Source organism: Pelodiscus sinensis, chromosome 4 (assembly GCF_052426305.1).
Source record: "Pelodiscus sinensis isolate ZL-2025 chromosome 4, ASM5242630v1, whole genome shotgun sequence".
Classification (NCBI taxonomy): Eukaryota; Metazoa; Chordata; order Testudines; family Trionychidae; genus Pelodiscus; species Pelodiscus sinensis.
Genome location: NC_143055.1, coordinates 121214696 through 121233538, shown reverse-complemented (window position 1 = coordinate 121233538; position 18843 = coordinate 121214696). Strand labels below are relative to the sequence as shown.

General features: G+C 43.9%; 1 protein-coding gene across 14 annotated transcripts in view; it reads right to left on the bottom strand.

Moving 5' to 3' along the window:
- FAM13A (family with sequence similarity 13 member A) overlaps positions 1 to 18843 on the bottom strand; it is a 349887-nt gene that overhangs the window by 18257 nt on the left and 312787 nt on the right. For all 14 annotated transcript variants that reach the window (XR_016349492.1, XM_075929587.2, XM_075929580.2 and 11 more), the window contains 5 exons: positions 13380 to 13593; positions 11682 to 11820; positions 10614 to 10695; positions 10266 to 10486; positions 8597 to 8680 (listed from right to left, as the gene is read on the bottom strand). Coding sequence is in view for 13 of the 14 variants with exons in the window: in XM_075929587.2 (XP_075785702.2) it covers positions 8597 to 8680; positions 10266 to 10486; positions 10614 to 10695; positions 11682 to 11820; positions 13380 to 13593 (740 nt within the window). In the remaining variant the exon portion in view is untranslated. The remainder of the gene's footprint in view (positions 1 to 8596; positions 8681 to 10265; positions 10487 to 10613; positions 10696 to 11681; positions 11821 to 13379; positions 13594 to 18843) is intronic.

Sequence of the window (18843 nt, the reverse complement as noted above, 5' to 3'; positions counted from 1 at the left end):
TTGGGGGGAGGGGGGATGAAATGTTGTTGTTGTTCTTGTATGAGTAAAGGTCAGTAGAACTGTACTTAACCTGTACTGATTGAGGGCATCAAGAGAGAGGGTGGGGACAGGTGTTTTGCTTGATGGTCTGTCTGAGTCACAAGTACTATTTGATATGCCCCTCTCCACTGTTTAAAGACAGAGCTGATTAGGCTCCATATATAGTCTTGTGTTTTGTTACGTGACCACTACAGCTGAAATCACTGATAATCAGGTCTAAGTGCTTAGCCCTGCTGTGGCGACAGCATTCCTGTGGGTACAGTGTTTTTGTGTAAGAGACAGCTCAGACTTCACTAGCAGCGAGGTTCCCCCACTGAGAGCTCAGATGAAATCACTGAGAGCTGGGTGGAACCTCAAGAGACCCACTTGCAGACTTCACAGTGGCAGGTGGCAGCAGAAGGAGACGGTGCAGGGCCATTGGCAACAGAGCGATGGAGTGAACGGTGGCACAATGAACAACAGTGGCCAGAGCGAACAGTGAGCGGCTGGAGGAACAAGCAAGGTGCCTTCTTGCCCCCCACCTGGGAGGTGTAGTCACATGAAAGCACCTCTGAACTCTGATTCTCCATTGACCAAGGACAACATTGGTGAGTGGGGTGAGGTGGAGGGAAAAATGAGGGGCACGTTAAATAAACATTTGTTTGTTGGACTATATTTTAGTGACTTTGCTCCAGAATGCTAGATTTGTGACTGGAATGGAAATATATAAATGTGTTTCCTAGTAGGCCAAGATTTTTAAGATGCATTATTTGCCAAGGTTGTTATCTCACATCATTGCTATCCTGAGAGGTTATTATGTTGGGGAGTTTCTGTACTAAACATCTATACTATTATAATTAACTTTTACATAAGAATGGTCATACTGGGTCAGACCAGTGGTCCATATAGCCCAGTATCCTGTCTTCCGACAGGGTCAAGGCCAGGTGCTTCAGAGAGAATGAACAGAACAGGTAATTAAGTGATCCATCCCCTGTTGCCCATTCCCAGCTTCTGGCAACAGCCTAGGGACACTCAGAGCATGGTATTGCATCCCTCCCCATCCTGACTATTGCCATTCTCTATCTCGTAAATCTCCTATTGAAACCACTTGGGTCATTAAACAATGCCATCCAGGCATCTGCTACATCAGTAGTAGATCTTTGTCCAGCAACAGAAGCTACATTTGGATCAATCAGAGAGCTATCCATTGAAAAAGTATTGGAAGAAGCAAAGATTTCAGTCCAGAAGTTGACTAATGAAGGCATTTATATGGAATCCTTAAGTGAAGAGGACAAGAAGTGTTTGTTAAGACAACTGAAAAAGTACACAGACTTGATTCTTAAAAATCTACAACAGCAACTTCTAGATCCGACTCAACCTCTACGTAGCTTTTACAGATGCCTGTCCTATAAAACATCGACAGTTGAGTGGAGTGAGGCACTACCGACAATGAGGCTGCCATGTGCTCAGGACAGAATAGAGAATTAGAACACAGAGTGGAATATCACATGACAAATGAAGATTTGACTTCAACTTCTTTTTTATCATCACTCGCGGCTCGACCGGATCTTTGTGCTGTTTCCTGGGATGAAAGAAGTAGGAATTCATCTCTTGCTACTGCCAGTCACAACAGCTACAGTTGAGCGTTCTTTTTCATCATTGAATAGAATTTTGTGTTCTGAAAGAAGTCACCTTCCGCCTGATCATGTGAATGAACTCATGAGCATGTTAACTGAAGAAATAGAAGTACCGGACATACAAGAAGCCACCAAAGATGAACGCATTGCATTCGAGCAGTTCATTAACAGAGTTGTGTAAAATTATAACAAGAAACCAAGAAGGATGGAGACATAGTGCTTCATAGAAGGCTTGAGTAGCCAACTTTAATTTGTATGATTGTAAAACATGAGTTAAATCTAATAAAATGGTCATGAAATATTTTTCAGTTTTTACTATGGTAACATACAGCCCACCTTCACCCTCACAGTCTCGCCCCTGCCCTTCCCCCGCCCCGGTAAATTTGAACACTCCCCCCCCTTTTAATTCCTGGGGAAAACACTGCTCTCCAGCTCATTTTCTGGAACAAAGCTAGGGAGTAAAACCCCTTTGTAGGAACTGGAGTGAATGGGGGGGGGGGGGGCGCGTTAAAGTTATACTAGCTACTAGTGATGAATGAAAAAGTGAAGCTCTACGCCAAGGGTTGGCAACCTTTCAGAAGTGGCATGCCAAGATTTAACTTACTCACGTCTATTTATGGATCTGTGTGCTGGGTGGGGTGGGGGAGGGAGTGGCAGGCTGGGTACGGTGACCATATTTGCTAAACCAGCTGCAGAAGGGAGAACGGTTTAATTTAAATGATTAAACAGAGTAAGTGTTTTAACTGTCTCATGCTAGTTTATCAAACTTCATTTTAAATAAAAGAAAATATTAATTTATGTTCAACACAAATGGTTTCAATGTTTTCTTGTTTATGGTGGGGTGGGTACCTTTTTTGGGTCAGAAGCCACCGACCCACGGAAAAATCAGCTGGGGACCACACAAGTCAGGAGCAAATAAACTCCTCCAAAACCCCCCAACCCTCATTTATGTGGCCCCCAACTGAGACAACTTTGCCTTGCGATCAACTGGCAGTGCCCCTGCGATCAAACAGTCAATTGCGATAGACTGGTTGAGGACCACTGTTGTAGCGGTTGCAGTAGCCAGGTGGCATATGCTCTTGGTGGAGCTGTCAATGGCTTATTGCAAAGACAGTGGCATTGTAATATATAGAAAGATATCCATTTGGAAATTGGTGTGTCCTTTGAGTGATCTCTGATGGATAAAAAACAAGCGTGAAGACGTGCGGAATGCCTGTGTCCTGTCTATAAAAAAAGGCTAGAGCCCGTTGAATGTCCAGGCTCTGAACTAGAGTGCCCCTAAAGGTTTTGGGAAAAATGGGTAGGACTATGGGCTCATTGATATGAAAAGAGGTGCTGATTTTGGGTAAAAATGTAGGGTGCAGTTGTAATGTTACTTTGTCCTTGGTAAAGCTTGTATAAGGTGGACCAACAAACAGGCACCTATCTCACTAACTCTTCTTGCCAAGGTAACAGCTATTACAAACAGCACCTTCATTGTAAGGAATGAGAGTGAGCGGGTGACCATGGGTTCGAAAAGGGGTCTCATAAAGCAATCTAAAACCAAGTTTAAGTCCCATCAGGGTGCTGGGGCCCTGTGAGGAATCTCCTGGTGATGGGATGTGCAAAGACGGACAATCCATAAACCTGTTTGTGGAATGCAGTCAAGGACAGAATGAAATGGAACCTTGTGAGGATCAACATATGTCTGTTGGCAGCAGGAGAAAAACAGTTTCCATTTCTGCAGGTAAGTGGTTCTGGTGCATGGTCTCCTGCTATGGAGGAGAACGGTTCTTACTTGCTTAGAGCACAGAGATTCAGCACCATGGAACCAGACAGGGGCCAGGCATGAAGGTGAAGAGTATGGGGCTGAGAGTAAAGTAATTTGCCCCGATTCTGGGAGAGGAGGTCGTGTCAGTGTGGAAGCAGATAGTTTGGTAGACATGTGTTGGAGGTACAGGAACCAGGTCTGTGTGGACCAGGATGGAGCTATCAAAATGACTCTAGCTGTGTCTGACCAGATCCGCAGGATTCTGCACAAGATGAGTGGATGGGTGGGAAGGCATAATACAATGGTTTGTTCCAGAGGATTAGGAATGCATCGCCCATCAACCCCTTTCCCAGTCCCACCCAGGAGCAGAAACGGAGACACTCGGCATTGTTCCAGGCTGCAAAGAGGTCTATTGATATGTAGCCCCAAAGGCAGAAGACAGAGACAGTCATCGTTGGGTGCAGTTCCCACTTGTGGTCTGTGGAAAAGTTGTGCCTCAGAGTATCTGCCATGATGTTGGTGACACCAGGTAGGTATGCTTTTAGGGTGACCCCATGATGGAGGCACAGTTCCGAAGGCGGTCTGCTTCCGTACAAAGGGATTGAGAACGAGCCCCACACCCTGCCTGTTTATATAAAGCATGTATTGTCTGTGAGTACGCAAACGGTGCAATTGGTAATGGTGGGAGCAAAGTGCTTGCATGCATTCCTGATGGATCTGAGCTCAAGAAGGTTGACGTGTAACATGGTTTTGTGTGCACTGACCATTTTCCCTGACCAGTATGGTGGTTCAGATGCGCCCCCCCCCCCCATCCTATCAGTGAGGCATCCGTCAATCTGTATTGATGGTTCGGATTATGTCTAAGACTTCAGAAGGGACAAAATACTTTGTCAACTCCTTTACAAGTTGGCAGGATGGAGGATGGTGTTTGCCAAATGTCATGGGTTACCTCTATAATGGCCTCGTCAATTGGTAGTGCAATCTTTCCCTGAGAGGGGGGATGGATGTTCTTTTGGAGGTAGTGCTGTTTCTCCTTTACCACTTGGTGCTGAATTTCTTGGCTGGTGGCCACCCCCTTAAAAAGTTCCTGACATTTTTCAAAATCACCAGTGGCATGCATATCCTCCGGAATTACAGCTTCATCAGGTGATGAAGATAAGCTGTTAATAGACACGCTCCCTGGAGCTTGTTTTGATATGATTGTCTGGGATTTGATCCTACTCTTCCTTCAACTCAACTGTAGTCGGGAGGATGTGAGATGGCGAGGCCGGTGGAAGCCTCCTTGCTGGAGTAGACAGGGCCATAGAGCAATGTCTATGGGATCCCCAGTACTCCCATGGGGCCCAGCGGGGTGGATAATGAGGAGGAAGAAATAGCCATTCCAGAGACCATGGCAGGTGGTGGGTCTTTCACGGTAATGGTGATAATGACAGAATGTAGTTGGAGAGGAGTGCTGTGAGGTAAAAATTCTCCTCTGATCATCCTCAGCAAATCGGATGCATTCATATAGCAGCAGAGATCTGAAACAGCCTGGAGATGTGCAAGGTGAAAACGGCAACAGAGAGGGTTCCCTCAATGGGGGAGGGAAGCAAGGCGCCTGTCATTCACGTCAGGTGCCAGTGAGGCACAAGTAGCTCTGGTCGGTACAGTATGGTCAACATATGAGGAATTTTGTGCTGGTACTGGAGCCTCTGGGGGAGGAGGCTTCGAGGATGGCGTCAGCACAGTGGGAGGTGGCCCCAAGGACTTGCAGGGCTGTTTTGCTGCCAGTTCCGATACATTGTCCAGTGCTAGGTCTTGAGATGCCACAAGTGCCAGTGCTGAGGTTTGGCATGGTGACCTTCCCAGTGCCAATGATGACTGTGCTGGTCAAGGGGTAGTGTGTGTTGCTGCAGAAGCGGTGCTTGTAGAGGATCTTGGCACCATAATGCCAGAGGTGCCGGGAGTGTCTCCCCTGGTCATCCTGGAAGGTGGATTGGGAGTGGTGACCTCACAGGGGAGGCTCTTTTCTTAGAGTGTTTCTGAGGCAAGGAGCCCTTTTCTTAATTGAGTCCCCCAGAGGCCGAGATGGTTGCGGCTCCTCCGTCGGCTGCATAGCCTTTTCAAACAATATCACAAGGAGCTGGCACTCCCTGTCCTTTACTGTGAGGCTGCGGCAGTGGTCACCTTTTTGGGGTCCGTGTGCCTCCTCCAAACAGCATATGCACAATGCGTGACTGTCCGAGATGGGCACAGGGTCATTACACTCTTGGCACTTTTTAAACCCGTGAGCCCAGCATTGTGTTGTGAGGTGGCCGCTCAGTAAGCAATGGGGTGGCTGTAAGACCTCTTCTTATGCTTTCTCCAGTATTTTTCTTTTGTTTCATTTTTTTAACTGGGGAAAAAAAAAACGAGAAGGAGGACAAGGTCGACTGTAGCTGGAGGATGAGAGTAGAGCAGGGCCGCTGCCACTGCGCTGGTCCCTCCGAAACAAAGGTGTTTTTTTTAAACAGGTAATAGGAATGAGTAAGCTAACTAGCAACAATACAATTCATTATAGGGTTGGCCGCCTTCTGCACATGCGCAACCTGACAAACTGCTAAAAAAAAAGCTCTGAACTCCGGCTCTGGGATGACCCGTCACCAACAGTGGAGCACTTATGGGGACATCACCCGAAGAAGAAGAATGGCTTTCATTGTAGTAAAGGCAGTTTAGGCTGGACATTAGGAAAATCTTCCTTTCAGGCAATTTATTCCAGTATTTATGCACCCTAAAGGAGGTGGTGAAATCTCACTCTGAGTTTTTTAAGAGCAGGTCAGACAGACACCTGACGATGATATCGATAATATTTAGTCCTGCTATGAGTGTAGAGGGGACTGGACTACAGGACCTCTTGAGGTTCCTTCTAGTCAAACCCATACCATGTGCCAAAGAGCAGCTAATGAGTAACAGATTATTTAGTGCTTTAGTGTCATCTGACAAGGGGGTTGGTTGTGCCTATGAAAGTTCATGTTACCATCTATATGTTTTGTTAGTCTTTAAGGTACTACCAGACTATTTGTTGTTTTTTAAGTTTTTCCAGTTACAGATTAACTCAGTTACCCCTTTTAAGCATTTATAGCTTTGTGAGAGTGGCTCTAGGAATTCTGCAAAAACAGATTCTCTGGTTTATTCAGAATTTACCTCTGAAGGTTCACGTGACACTGTTGCAGAAGATCCAGTTACACACTAAATCTGAGCTCCACCGATTTTTGTTGTGTAGTTGAACGTATTCTTTTAAGAAATTGGCCCAACTATATACATTATCCTAGATCTTTGAGCACTTTTCCATTGCAATAATGTCCATCCTTGGAAATAGGAAAGCTGGTTAGTTGCAGCCTCCCTTGTTGCTAGGTTTGGTTTTGCTGGTTAGTAAAAGTAGATTATTAAAAAAAATAAAGAAAATTTTATGCTACGAAAACAAAGAAAAATATGGCATTATAACAATGGGCCAGATTCTGCCCTGACACTGGTTTTACATGGGTTATTCATTAACTTCAGTGAGGATCACCCCAATTTAAATCACAGAGGGTATGTCTACACTACCCCCCTAGGTCGAACTAGGGGGGTAATGTATGCATACCGAACTTGCTAATGAAGCCCGGGATTTGAATTTCCCGGGCTTCATTAGAATAAAGCCGGCGCCGCCATTTTTAAAAGCCGGCTAGTGCGAACCCCGTGCCGCGTGTAGCCGCGCGGCACGGGGTTCGCACTAGCCGGCTTTTAAAAATGGCGGCGCCGGCTTTATGCTAATGAAGCCCGGGAAATTCAAATCCCGGGCTTCATTAGCAAGTTCGGTATGCATACATTACCCCCCTACTTCGAACTAGGGGGGTAGTGTAGACATACCCAGAGAGAGCAGAATCCAGACTCGAGAGGAGAAAGGAAAGATACTACACTTGATATCACATCCCTGGAGTAGTTTTGTGGCTGTGCTTTACACAATAAAAAAAAGTGTCAGAAGGGTAGCAGAGTTAGTCTGTAACTGGAAAAACTTAAAAACCAATGAATAATCTAGTAGTACCTGAAAGACTAACAAAACACGTAGATGGCATCATGAGCTTAGAAGGTCGTACTCACGAAACCTCACGATACCATCTACAATAATAAAAGTCTACTTAGGGGGCTGAGCCCCCTGCTTGCTATGCTTGCCAACACCTTTCTCTGGGGTTGGCAGCCCCAGTTCTCCCCCCGGTCACTGGGGAGAGCCAGGCTGAGGCATGGCACCCTGGCCTACTCTGGCTCTCTCCCCATGCCTGCTGAGACCATTCCCCACCCTCGTGAGGCCAGGCCAGCCCCGACTCTCTCCTCTCTACCCCCCTCCAGCTGCCGGGGATTGGGCCAGGCCGAGGCTATAACAGGCCCAGCTCTCTTCCTCTGGCTGCTGGAGGGTTGGGGCCAAGGCAGGGCTGGCTCTCTCCCAGGAGGGGCTGGGCCGAGGCTCTTCCCACTGCCGCACTGCCAGGGAGGATATAGGCAATAATCATAATGTGGCCTTTGGGCAGCCATGTAGTTGGGGTTTGGAGGGAGAAATTAAAATAAATTATTTTAGAACAATAGGCTGATAAGCAAATATTTCAGGCATGAGGTGGAGGATGGGATCAGGGACTCCAATGCTACAGCACGCTGAAGAGGAGAGAGAATGTGTCAATTTCGCACCTTCTGATACACTGGCAGCAGAGGGCAGGTGAAATGGAACTAGAAAACTTTAGCATTTACCAGAGCTGTGCAGTGTTTAAATGATTGTTACAACAGTCTCAGAAAAAGGTGCCAAATAACTTTACTCACACTCATACCTTTAATGTCACAAATGAGTTTCCCTTTACATCCAGCCAACCTCCACTACTGCAAGGCTTGGGAATACCAACCATAATCAGGAACCAGTTGCTTCGACATACACTAACGGCAGCAGTTAATGCAAGGCTAAAAGCACTTATCAGAACATTGCACTCACATTCTGAACATTGCACTGAGTAAACGGAATGTGGCTTTCTTAACTTAGTGGGCTAAGCCCCCTGCTTGCTACACTTGTCAACCCCTCTCTCTGGGTGTTGACAGCCCCAGTTCTCCCCCCCACAAGTGGGGGTGTTTAGTATACTTTTAAGGTGGTGGTTAATTACCACAAGCAAAGATAATTCAAGCAACTGTTTCATATGAGTGCCGCTTTACATACCGGTCTTCCATGAATGCTTTCATAATACAAGAGTGCTTTCTGAAGAGCTACTTTCTCAGCTGCTATCTGATCTCTAGTCATGTCCTATATAAAAGATGAAAGGAGGGGAAAGAGGAAAACAAGTCATACTTTTACATTCGGAACACTGAGTTGTAGCTTTATCCGTGTCCAGACCATGGTTTGAAAGAATAAGCCATATTATTTTTCAATGAAGACTGAAATACTTGCCACTACATCCCCAAAGCCCTTACCCTGTATTGCACTTTAAAAAATAATTTCCATAAGAAGTCCACATTATGTGCTATGGCAACAGATTACAACTAATGACATTTAGATTTGAGCAGTAAGGGCTTGTGGGTTCATCAAAGGGATTCATTCGTTTTTATGGTGCTTTGAAAATAGGAAGTGCTACATAATCATCAAGGTTTATTATTTTATCTGCTATAAGAGGTCTTGACAGCGTTAAGTCTTTTACAAGATACTTTCCCTTCAAATGCAACACCATACACCAGACATTCCCCTGTCCCTGCGCCTAATATTACAGGAGGCCTCACATCTCAAAAACTTGCAGCTTTTTCTCCTCCAAATCCAAAGTGATGAGAGAATTCTGTCTGCACCTTCCCTAAAAACATTTTCCAGGATGACATTTTTATTTTTCAAAAAAGGTTGTGCTTAGTTGACATGTCAGTGCACAAGGCCTTAATGTACAAAGCTATCAACATTTCAGGAACTCGTTCCCTCAGATACAGACTGCCTCTCTGCTAATCACCTTCAGAGACAACCATGTGGCTAACAGGGCCAGATATGAAACTCTTAAAGAGTGGAAACAAAGTCCTCTGAGACAGGGTGATGGACTTTGAACAAGCTACCAAGAAAAATAAGGCTAATCGAAAGCATGCCCATCCTCAGAAAATGTGAGAAGACCCACATGATTTGCTAAAGCTTTCCCACCAAAAGAGAAGATAGGGAAATCGCAACATGGGAAAGGGGAATCTACAAACAAAAGCATGCTAAACATTTCTTGGAACCTGGGAGAAGCAAAGGATGGAATACATTATGAAATTCAGTATGAAAATCAATTCTGTACTTTGATCCCCTGGTTACAGAAAAACAAGCGAGAAAAAATAAGACAATGTTATCATAATTAAAAGATTATTTGAAAAAATGGATGTAACTGTGCTCTGGTGAGAAATCAAACTACAGGCAGTCTCCGGGTTACATGGATCCGACTTACATCGGATCCCTACTTACAAACGGGGTGAGGCAACCCCGCACTAGCTGCTTCCCCCCAGCAGACCAGGGAGACGCGGAGCGGCTTTTCTCAGCAGACACCTCAGCTTGAGAATAAAGGACTGAGGGAAGTGAGGTGTAGGAGAATAAAACTGAGCTCTGGAGAAATGTTTGGCTAGAGTTTCCCCTACAATATGTACCAGTTCCGACTTACATACAAATTCAACTTAAGAACAAACCTACAGTCCCTATCTTATACGTAACCCGGGGACTGCCTGTACTTTAAAAATGTTTCATGTTACACCTATGTCAATGTCACTAGATTCTAAATGGAGCTGTTTGCAAGATCTTGCATGGTTTTCAGAAGCTGTCATACAGCTGTGCTTTACAAGACTGTATTTGAAATCTTGACACCTAATCTGATCTGCATGCATTGTACCTTAATGTCCCCAGGCCGATTTGTCTCTGTTCGTTTTTCTTGCAGCTTCTTCTGGATGGAGTCTAAGGTCACCTCAACTGCGGGTTTTGCAGCTTTATCAGACAGATCCTGCTTCTTGTCATCTTCCTTCTCAAGTTGAGACCCAAAGCTCTTTGGGAGCGTGTTGCTCCGCTGGCGCATCACAGGAACCAGATCTTCTTCTGATATCTTTAGTTTTGACTCTAGGTGGATTTTTTTGGGGAGGGGGATAGAAAAACAAAATATTTTCAGTTTTCCCTAACAAGTCTGTGAATCATTTCAAGACAGATCAAAGCCTATTCTAGGTCATTTTCCCTGCCAGTTACTCACCTTTAAGCTGCTTCCGGAATTTTGCCAGTTCATTTGTCCATTTCAGCACCTCTGGGTTGGCTGCTTTGTCACTGTGGGAAGGCTAGAGGAAGAGAACAGAAATCCACAGTGAAATCATTCTCAAAGGAGTGGAAAGAGAACTTCAAACCAAGAGCTGTATAAAAACAGGTTTACTGTGTACAGCAGAGGATTGGGCACAGTAGAAAGAGACAGCAGCTTATGCTTGCCAATCACAGTTCTATTTAACTGTCACTGTAGATTGGGACTACTTTCTTAAAACTTCCTGCCTCAGATTCTCCCCCTGTAAGACATGAGTTTTCATGAAGGGGTGTTGCACTCACATGCAGGAGTGTTGCAAGAGTTAATTCATGTGTGCAAAGCATGTGTGGAAAGAAACACTGAAGCATTACTGCTATCATCCACAGCTCCAAACCAAGGTTGGAGGACACTCTTCTCGTCTGATGCCAACTTTTACTAACTTAGACAAGACTGTTTCAGAACTAACCTCTGGAGTTTAGATCACTAGCAAACATGGGTATGGGTGAAACTTTTCTCCCATAGAATGCTTCCTGTGCAGCAGAAGAAAATGTCAGCAGTGACTGCAGTACAGTTCACATGTGTTGCTCAGCACAGAACTTTGCAAGGGTGCAGGAACCAGGAATTGCCCTCTCTTCCTTTCCTGAATACATGAAAACTCTGCAGTTACTGCTTTCCCCAGAGCAAAAACCTCACTAAAACAAGGTGTGCAACCCATTGTGAATAAATAAGAGATTTTAACATAACAATTCTCACACAGTTACCAGTTTTGGGCTTATTTAGTAAACAGTTAATAAAAATCCTAGCAATTTATTAGGTTACTTTGTGTGTGCACTCTCTGTACCTGTTGCTTTGAAAAGGAATTCACTTTGCAGTGCTAATACATGAATATGTGCTTTCCACCGGCTGTGCGGTAGCTCCACCTCCCTCTTGTTTCCAGGTACTTGGACTGCACCTGAAAATCTCCCCTGAAGACCTCTCAGCTTGAGTCCTATTAATTTTCTTACATTTGCTCATTTCCGAAGAACTTACTCTGTATTTCCTCTCCTCCTCAAATTTGTCCTCAAACTTCCTTATCTTTTTCTTAAGCCCCTGAATCCTTCGGGTCAGCTGTGCAGGCGTCAGATTCTCTCGGTCATCTTCGTAAGATCCTAAAGAAGAACTCCGCCTCCTGTTAGGAGCACAGAATGCAGTTACACCTTTGCAAGCAGCCAGTGTACATCTGCATGACTGTAAGTACATTCAACACCCACGCACATCATGAAGCCAAATTCAGGCATGATGTAACCGGTAGATCAAGGGCTAGAGTCCAGAAGCAGGGAGACCAAGAAATCTGAAGAAGTGGGCTGTGCCCACGAAAGCTCATGATACCATCTACATGTTTTGTTAGTCTGTTACAGAAAGAAACAACAAATGGTCTGATCTTTATAGACTAACTCGGCTATCCCCTGAAGCTCAAGAAATGGGGACTCAATTCTCTTTGCAGATGACTGAAGGCGAGTATGCCAACCATTTCAGAAGAAACAATTGAGAAGAAACTAAGCAAGGTATTTAGGAGAAAGCAGATCCATCAATTTACTCTTTAAAAGAGGTACAAGACCTGAAAATTAGCTTGCCAACCCCAAAGACATGATGGAGAACTGGTAACTTGCCTTCCCTCCTGAAGAGTTTAAAAAAGGAGTTGAGGAAGCAGCACTTCCTCTGGGGGAGCAGAGTTTGGGCATCTAATAGAAAGGTGAGGGAATATTTTTATATTGTTCATTGTCCAGAGTTTAACACATTTCCCAAAGAGCAGGAACTCTGAATAAAAACTCCACTTCTGCCTCACTACTTCCAGGTATTTCATACTTCTGAAGCAGTTCAAATTACTCAACCTTTAGCCCGAAGGATAAAATAAGAACATTAACACCTGGGATGAACTACAACTGGGCTAAAATTAATAGCCTATTATGTGCTATTGTTCCGATGGAATTTTAAAAATTATATATGTGGTTTTTTTACATGTACACACTCGCATGACCTGGAACTGGTAAAAAAAATAGGGACTAGGGGGGACTACATTTGTTTTTCCATTACTTGCCACAGTTTCTACCAGATTTATCATACTCCATTTAAAAATATTTCTTATCTCAGTCCACATTTCAGTGGGATGAAAGTTTTTATGGGCAAGTTACAAATCATGTAAAAACACATATTGACCAGTATATAGGATATCACAACACAGTTTTGACCACAGCACACCCTAGGCTTCATCATAATTAGTACTTAAACTGCTTCTTATCTGAGGATGACATTGAAATCTTTTACACGGGAAGGTAAGTACCATTATTCCTATGTCACAGAGGAAGAAACCTGGGGCGCATAAAGTTAAGTGACTTTTCCAAAGCAACACAGAGTCAATGACCATGCTGTAAATCCAATCAAGTATTCACTGCATCACACTGCCTCTCCGTAATGACAGACACTCAACAGCAAGATGTGACAGCCTCCTTAGTATCCTAAAAGTACAAATAACATGGATCTGGAAGCCACCCCAGAACTAGAAATCACGGCACTAGAAAATGTGGAAGCTTTGGAAGGTGGGAAACACCAGCCCAACCACGCATAAGGCTCCATGGCATTATCTTGATAAATGAGAGGCTGTTAATTACCATACTGCAATTCTTTACTACTGGGCAGCATGGGAGCAAAGCCTGCAGCTCAGATGGCAAATATGAAACCACCACGTACCTCATGAATGAATGAGAGTTAGGAGGGGAAGGAGGCACTTCTGTATCATCCAGATACTGCTGGCTTTGCCCATAGGCATAGAAACGAGGGGACAGCATTGGATCACTGTCCTCGTCCAGAAGCTGGCGAATTAGACATCCAGCCTGTGGGGACAAGTGAGCTTCATCGGAGTCTAGGCCATCTCGTTGCCAGGATGAGAAAGCTGGGACGGGCTCTGTAGATTAATTGAAACAACTCAATGAAAACGAGCTTTACAATTTTCCTTATTCTAAACGCATTCAATAATCACCACAGACATGGGCCCGTTTTAAAAACTAGGGACGCTAGCTATTGTGTAACTGAATAGTCATGTAACTGCATGAAATCATAGCGGTTACACAGCTATTTGATAGTACCTGGGGGCAGCCAGTGCACTTCCAGCTACGCTCCCAGAGGGCCCCCTGAGCTGCTGCCTCTGTATCAGGCAACAACGTGGCTCAGTGGGCAGAGTCAGTCCACAAGGGAAGCCTTTAAAAACCAGCTCCCTGCACAGACTGCCTGCCTGCCACCCCTGTCCACCCTGTGGGGGGGAGACGGGGGGGAGGGGAGCGCAAACTCTCCTCAGACAAAGGTTGCTCCACAGCAAGCAGCCCCTGTCCATGGGGGGTCCAAGCTCCACACTGACAGAGGCTGCTGCCATGGAGCAGCCTCTATCTTTGTGGAGTTCAGACTCCCTGTGAACAGGTACTGCTGCCGCAGAGCAGCCTCTGTCCATGGCGGGCCCAGCATCTGCTGCCCCTCTGATAGAGGTAGGAGGGCGGAGAGGAAGGCAGATGGCACTAGTGCTAGTGCTGGGGGAAACCATCTTTTAAGCTGGTGCTAGGGGGAAACTGTCTTGAAAGCCATCTCCCCTCATGTATGGGGCTCCGGCCTAACACCCTCACCTCACAGGCAAATCTGGTGCTCATGGGAAGCCAGCTTTGAAGACAACTTCTCACTGTCATCAGCTCCTGCTCCCCCTCTCCCCTTGCTGCCTCTGATGCAGAGGCAGCAGGAGGCAGGAGAACATGTATGCAGTCAACAAGATTAACTGTTAAACCTAGGTATAACGGTTAATCATGTTGTCGTCTGCACAATGAAATCCCTATTTTAAAACCATATTCTTCTCAACCTTTAGGGAGAGAGCCTGATGGCACCCATGGTTATCATTTATCTGTGTTCAAAGTGAGTGCAGAATGAGTGTGAAATGTCAGAATGGAAGCACTCTAGCCAGGTGCCAATGACTACACAAGGTGCCAGGCAGTGGAGAACTAAGCATTAAATCTAGCCAGTCATCACTGCTCATTGATTCAAACAGACCAAAAAAAAATGTACAGCACCTTCTCCCTTTACTGTCCAAACCATGTCCTTTGGGCCTGGAACTGAAAAGTTGGGAATATATTCAAGTACAAAGGAGGTAGCTCAGGGCTACAGAACAGTACATGCAGAAGGAATCAGTAGACTCACAAGACAGGCACAAATACCATTAACAAGGTGATCACGTTGCTGTAACTCACTCTTCTTTCCCCTACCTTATCCCTTTCCCTGTGTCATGGCTAAAAGTAAATTTTTATCTCATTGGGGCGTCGCCCATATCTTACTGCTTAGTCCTGTGCCTAGCGTTCCACAGCTGTAAAAGCATTGATAGTAAATCATCCAGGCTCAATTATTCTCAGGTTAAAAATTAAAAAGACACCAGGACCCACCCAGTCTCTTTCACACGCTGTTAATAAATCTGAACTCCTATCCCTGGGTTGAGTTAATCGGCTGAAAGTGAAAGTAACCACAAATGAAAGAACTGAGGATGTGAGAAAGGGAAATCCTTTTGGAGAATGCTGATTAGCATACTGGAACAAACTGAAAAGAATCATCTCAATCTCATGATCAGTCTGTCCAGATGCCATAAGGGTTCTAACATTCTCGTTCAGATAGTTGACTAAGCCGGTTTGCATGCTCCTACTTAGCACCACAGGATTAGATGATTTAAGAGCTGTGCTTTGAACCTGTAATTCTAACAAGAAGTCCTGAAGTCAAACAACAAAAAGTTATAAAAAACCATCAAATAGTGAATGCTGAATCATTGGAATGGGCCTGAAAACTGCTGTAGTGTCATTTGCATTCTATGGATACAGTCTCTGATTTTGATCTTATACCAGTTAGAGAGATTGGCCTTTTTTACTCATGGAAATTTTTAAAAAAATAGCACTTCCATTTACTGCATAATGTTACATTTCCAAATTCCTGTTCTCTTGTAAAACTGCATGGCTCAATAGGTTTAAGGTACTTCACATTCCTCCACATTCCTGAATACATGAGACTATTAAATTCAGTACTAACTGGGGTATAAAGTGTTTTACATTATTCTGCATCAAAGGCTAAATGGCATGGGATCAGTCAGCGTGGAAATTGCACTCTTCAGCCTCAATGACAGATGCTGCTCCCAGAAAGTTAAGTCACTCCTGAAGTAATAGTAGGTGGTATTAATACTAAATGTGTTATATTTCTATTAATCAGCAAATCAAGTAGTTGATGGAAATTCCATCAACTACTTGATTAGTCAATAAGGGGGAAGTGGGGTGCTTGCTGTCCTGGCTGTGCCTCTGCCTTTGAAATGTAGTAAGAGCTGCCTGCCCTTGCTGCCTCTGATACAGAGAATCTAGGGTACAGAGAAGAGCAACAAGAATGATTAAAGGTCTAGAGAACATGACCTATGAAGCCAGGCTTCATGAACTGGGCTTGTTTAGTTTGGAAAAAAGAAGATTAAGGGGGGACATGATAGCGGTTTTCAAATATCTAAGAGGGTGTCACAAGGAGGAAGGAGAAAATTTGTTCCTCTTGGTTTCTGAGGACAAGACAAGGAGTAATGGGCTTAAAGTGCAGCAGGGGAGGTTTAGATTGGACATTAGGAAAAAATTCCTAACTGTCAGGGTGGTCAAATATTGGAATAAATTGCCAAGGGAGGTGGTGGAATCTCCCTCTCTGGAGATATTTAAGAACAGGTTAGATAGACATCTGTCAGGGATGGTGTAGACGGAGCTTGGTCCTGCCTTGAGGGTGGGGGGCTGGACTCGATGACCTCTTGAGGTCCCTTCCAGTCCTATGATTCTATAGGGCTGGAAGGGACCTCAGGAGTCTTCGAGTTAAGCCCCCTAGCCAAGGCAGGACCAATACCAACTAAACCAACCCAGCCAGGGCTTTGTCAAGCCGAGACTTTAAAAACCTCTAGGGATGGAGATTCCACCATTTCTCTAGGTAACTTATTCCAGTGCTTCACTACCCTCCTAGTGAAATAGCTTTTCCTAATATCCAACCTAGACCCCCCCAACTACAACTTGAAACCATTGCTCCTTGTTGTCATCCATCACTACTGTAAACAGCCTCTCTCCATCCTGTCTTCCAAAGCACTTGCAATATCTCCCAGCTTAGTATCACCCACAAACTTTATAAATGTACTTTCTATGCCATTATCCAAATCACTGATCAAGATATTGAATAGAACCAGTCCCAGAACTGATCCCCGTGGAACTTCACGTTATAGTAGCTCCATCTAGGCTGTAATTCCCTAGTTTGTCTGTGAGAAGATCATGTGAGACTGTATCAAAAGCTTTACTAATGTCTACATATACCACATCTACTACTTACCCCCAACCACAAGGCTTGTTACCCTGTCAAAAAAGCAATCAAGTTGACATGACAAGATTTCTTCTTGACAAATCAATGCTGATTGTTACTTTGGTTCAGGGTGGATTTGATTTTAAATCAAATCGATTTAAATGAGGATTTAAAATCACTAGTCCTGGAGACTCAATTTAATCTTTTTTTTTTTTTTTTTTTTTTACATAAAAGTGCATTCTTGTTGGTTGTGAAGAATACATATTCTTCATAACTCAGAGACAGATGTAGGTTTCATTTTTAGAAGTACACACTATACATTTTAAACTGATTTCCTTTGAAAACTTTTCAGATTTGTTTTCCAGAATCTCTCTCTGATACTGTGAAAATGAATGATTGGTTAGTGGTCTCATTTACCCCAGGATAAATGAAGCTTATATTATGAAGTCACTGGGCAATGAACTAGCTCCAATTCAACAGATTAACCATTAATATTTGGAGGATTTACACTTGCCATGCTGTACTAGAAGCAAAACATCACCAGACAGACATTTAAATTATTTTATTTAACTAAAACATTATGTATTCAAGATTTTTTTCTTCAATAGTAAATATATTTTAACAAAACAAGCATATGAAATTTTTGAATTTAGTTAAACCTTCAAGTTTTTTAAAATCAAGTTTGTTTTTCTTAACATTGTTTTAAACTAAAATAGTTAAATATTTGTTTTAGAAAAACAAAAATTAAAGCAACTGCATCAGCCAGGTCAACATAAGAAACTTCAGATATTCTAAAGCTAACTCCAACTTTTTCACCTTCATTTTCCTGTTTGTTCATAATCTGGGAAAGAAAAACAAGCTTTCCTGCTTTTTGAGGTCCCAAACTATTTCTCAATTTGGAATGAATTATTCCAAAAGAAGAAAAATATTCTTTCTACACCAGTAAAAGATGCTAGATAAATAAGGCAAAGTAGACAGAAAACTGGGAGACAGACAATTTGCTTTGCCACTCCAACAATATTTCATTTCCCCCTATGCAATATTCCACTCTCTCATTTAAAAAAAATGTCTAGCTCCAGGCACTGGGAACATTATATAGCATCAGCTGTTTTCACTATCATTTTCATTGTGGTAAAGGGTAGGAGAATAGGTTTGGGGCCTGAGCTAGTAAATATTTGTGGTAATTTTGCAATGCAGTGTTAGACTATGAAAGCAGCAGAGTGTACCTTCCACTCCTGGAAGTTTGATCCAAATGTGATCCACAACAATTAGATTAAAATCCTTTTGTGATGGGAGCAGTTCTAGAAAAACTCTGCTTTATTCGTTGTCAGCCTGCACTGACTCACTGACTCGGGTTCTGTACCCTACTGCTAGGGTAGCCTGCAATTTACAGGCAGCTAAGATAAGCCACCATTGCTCTTTGTGAAATGCATTTTATCTGTGCCTCATCTTAACACTGAATGCAGAAACAGTCTAGTTCACCCTGTGAACAGTCTAGTTTACTCTGACAGAATAAAACATGCTCCATTTGAATCAACTGAATGTATCCCACTAAACCATGGCATTTCTGTCACTGCTTATGGGCACCACAGTGAAATTCACTCTGGTGCAAAGGGCAAGTACAAGGCCCTGCAGGCCCTAAGCACTGCAGAGGCTGCACCAGAGTGACTGTGCACACTCTACATACCACAAAACTGGTCTGTGCACCAGATACATGGGGGAAATCCAGGGAGGGCCCATGTCAGGAGCTACAGACTGTTTTTATGCAGATTTTGAGATTTGCAGGTGCTACTCCAGCTGTGTGTACATGGGGGGAGGGGCACATTGCACCTCC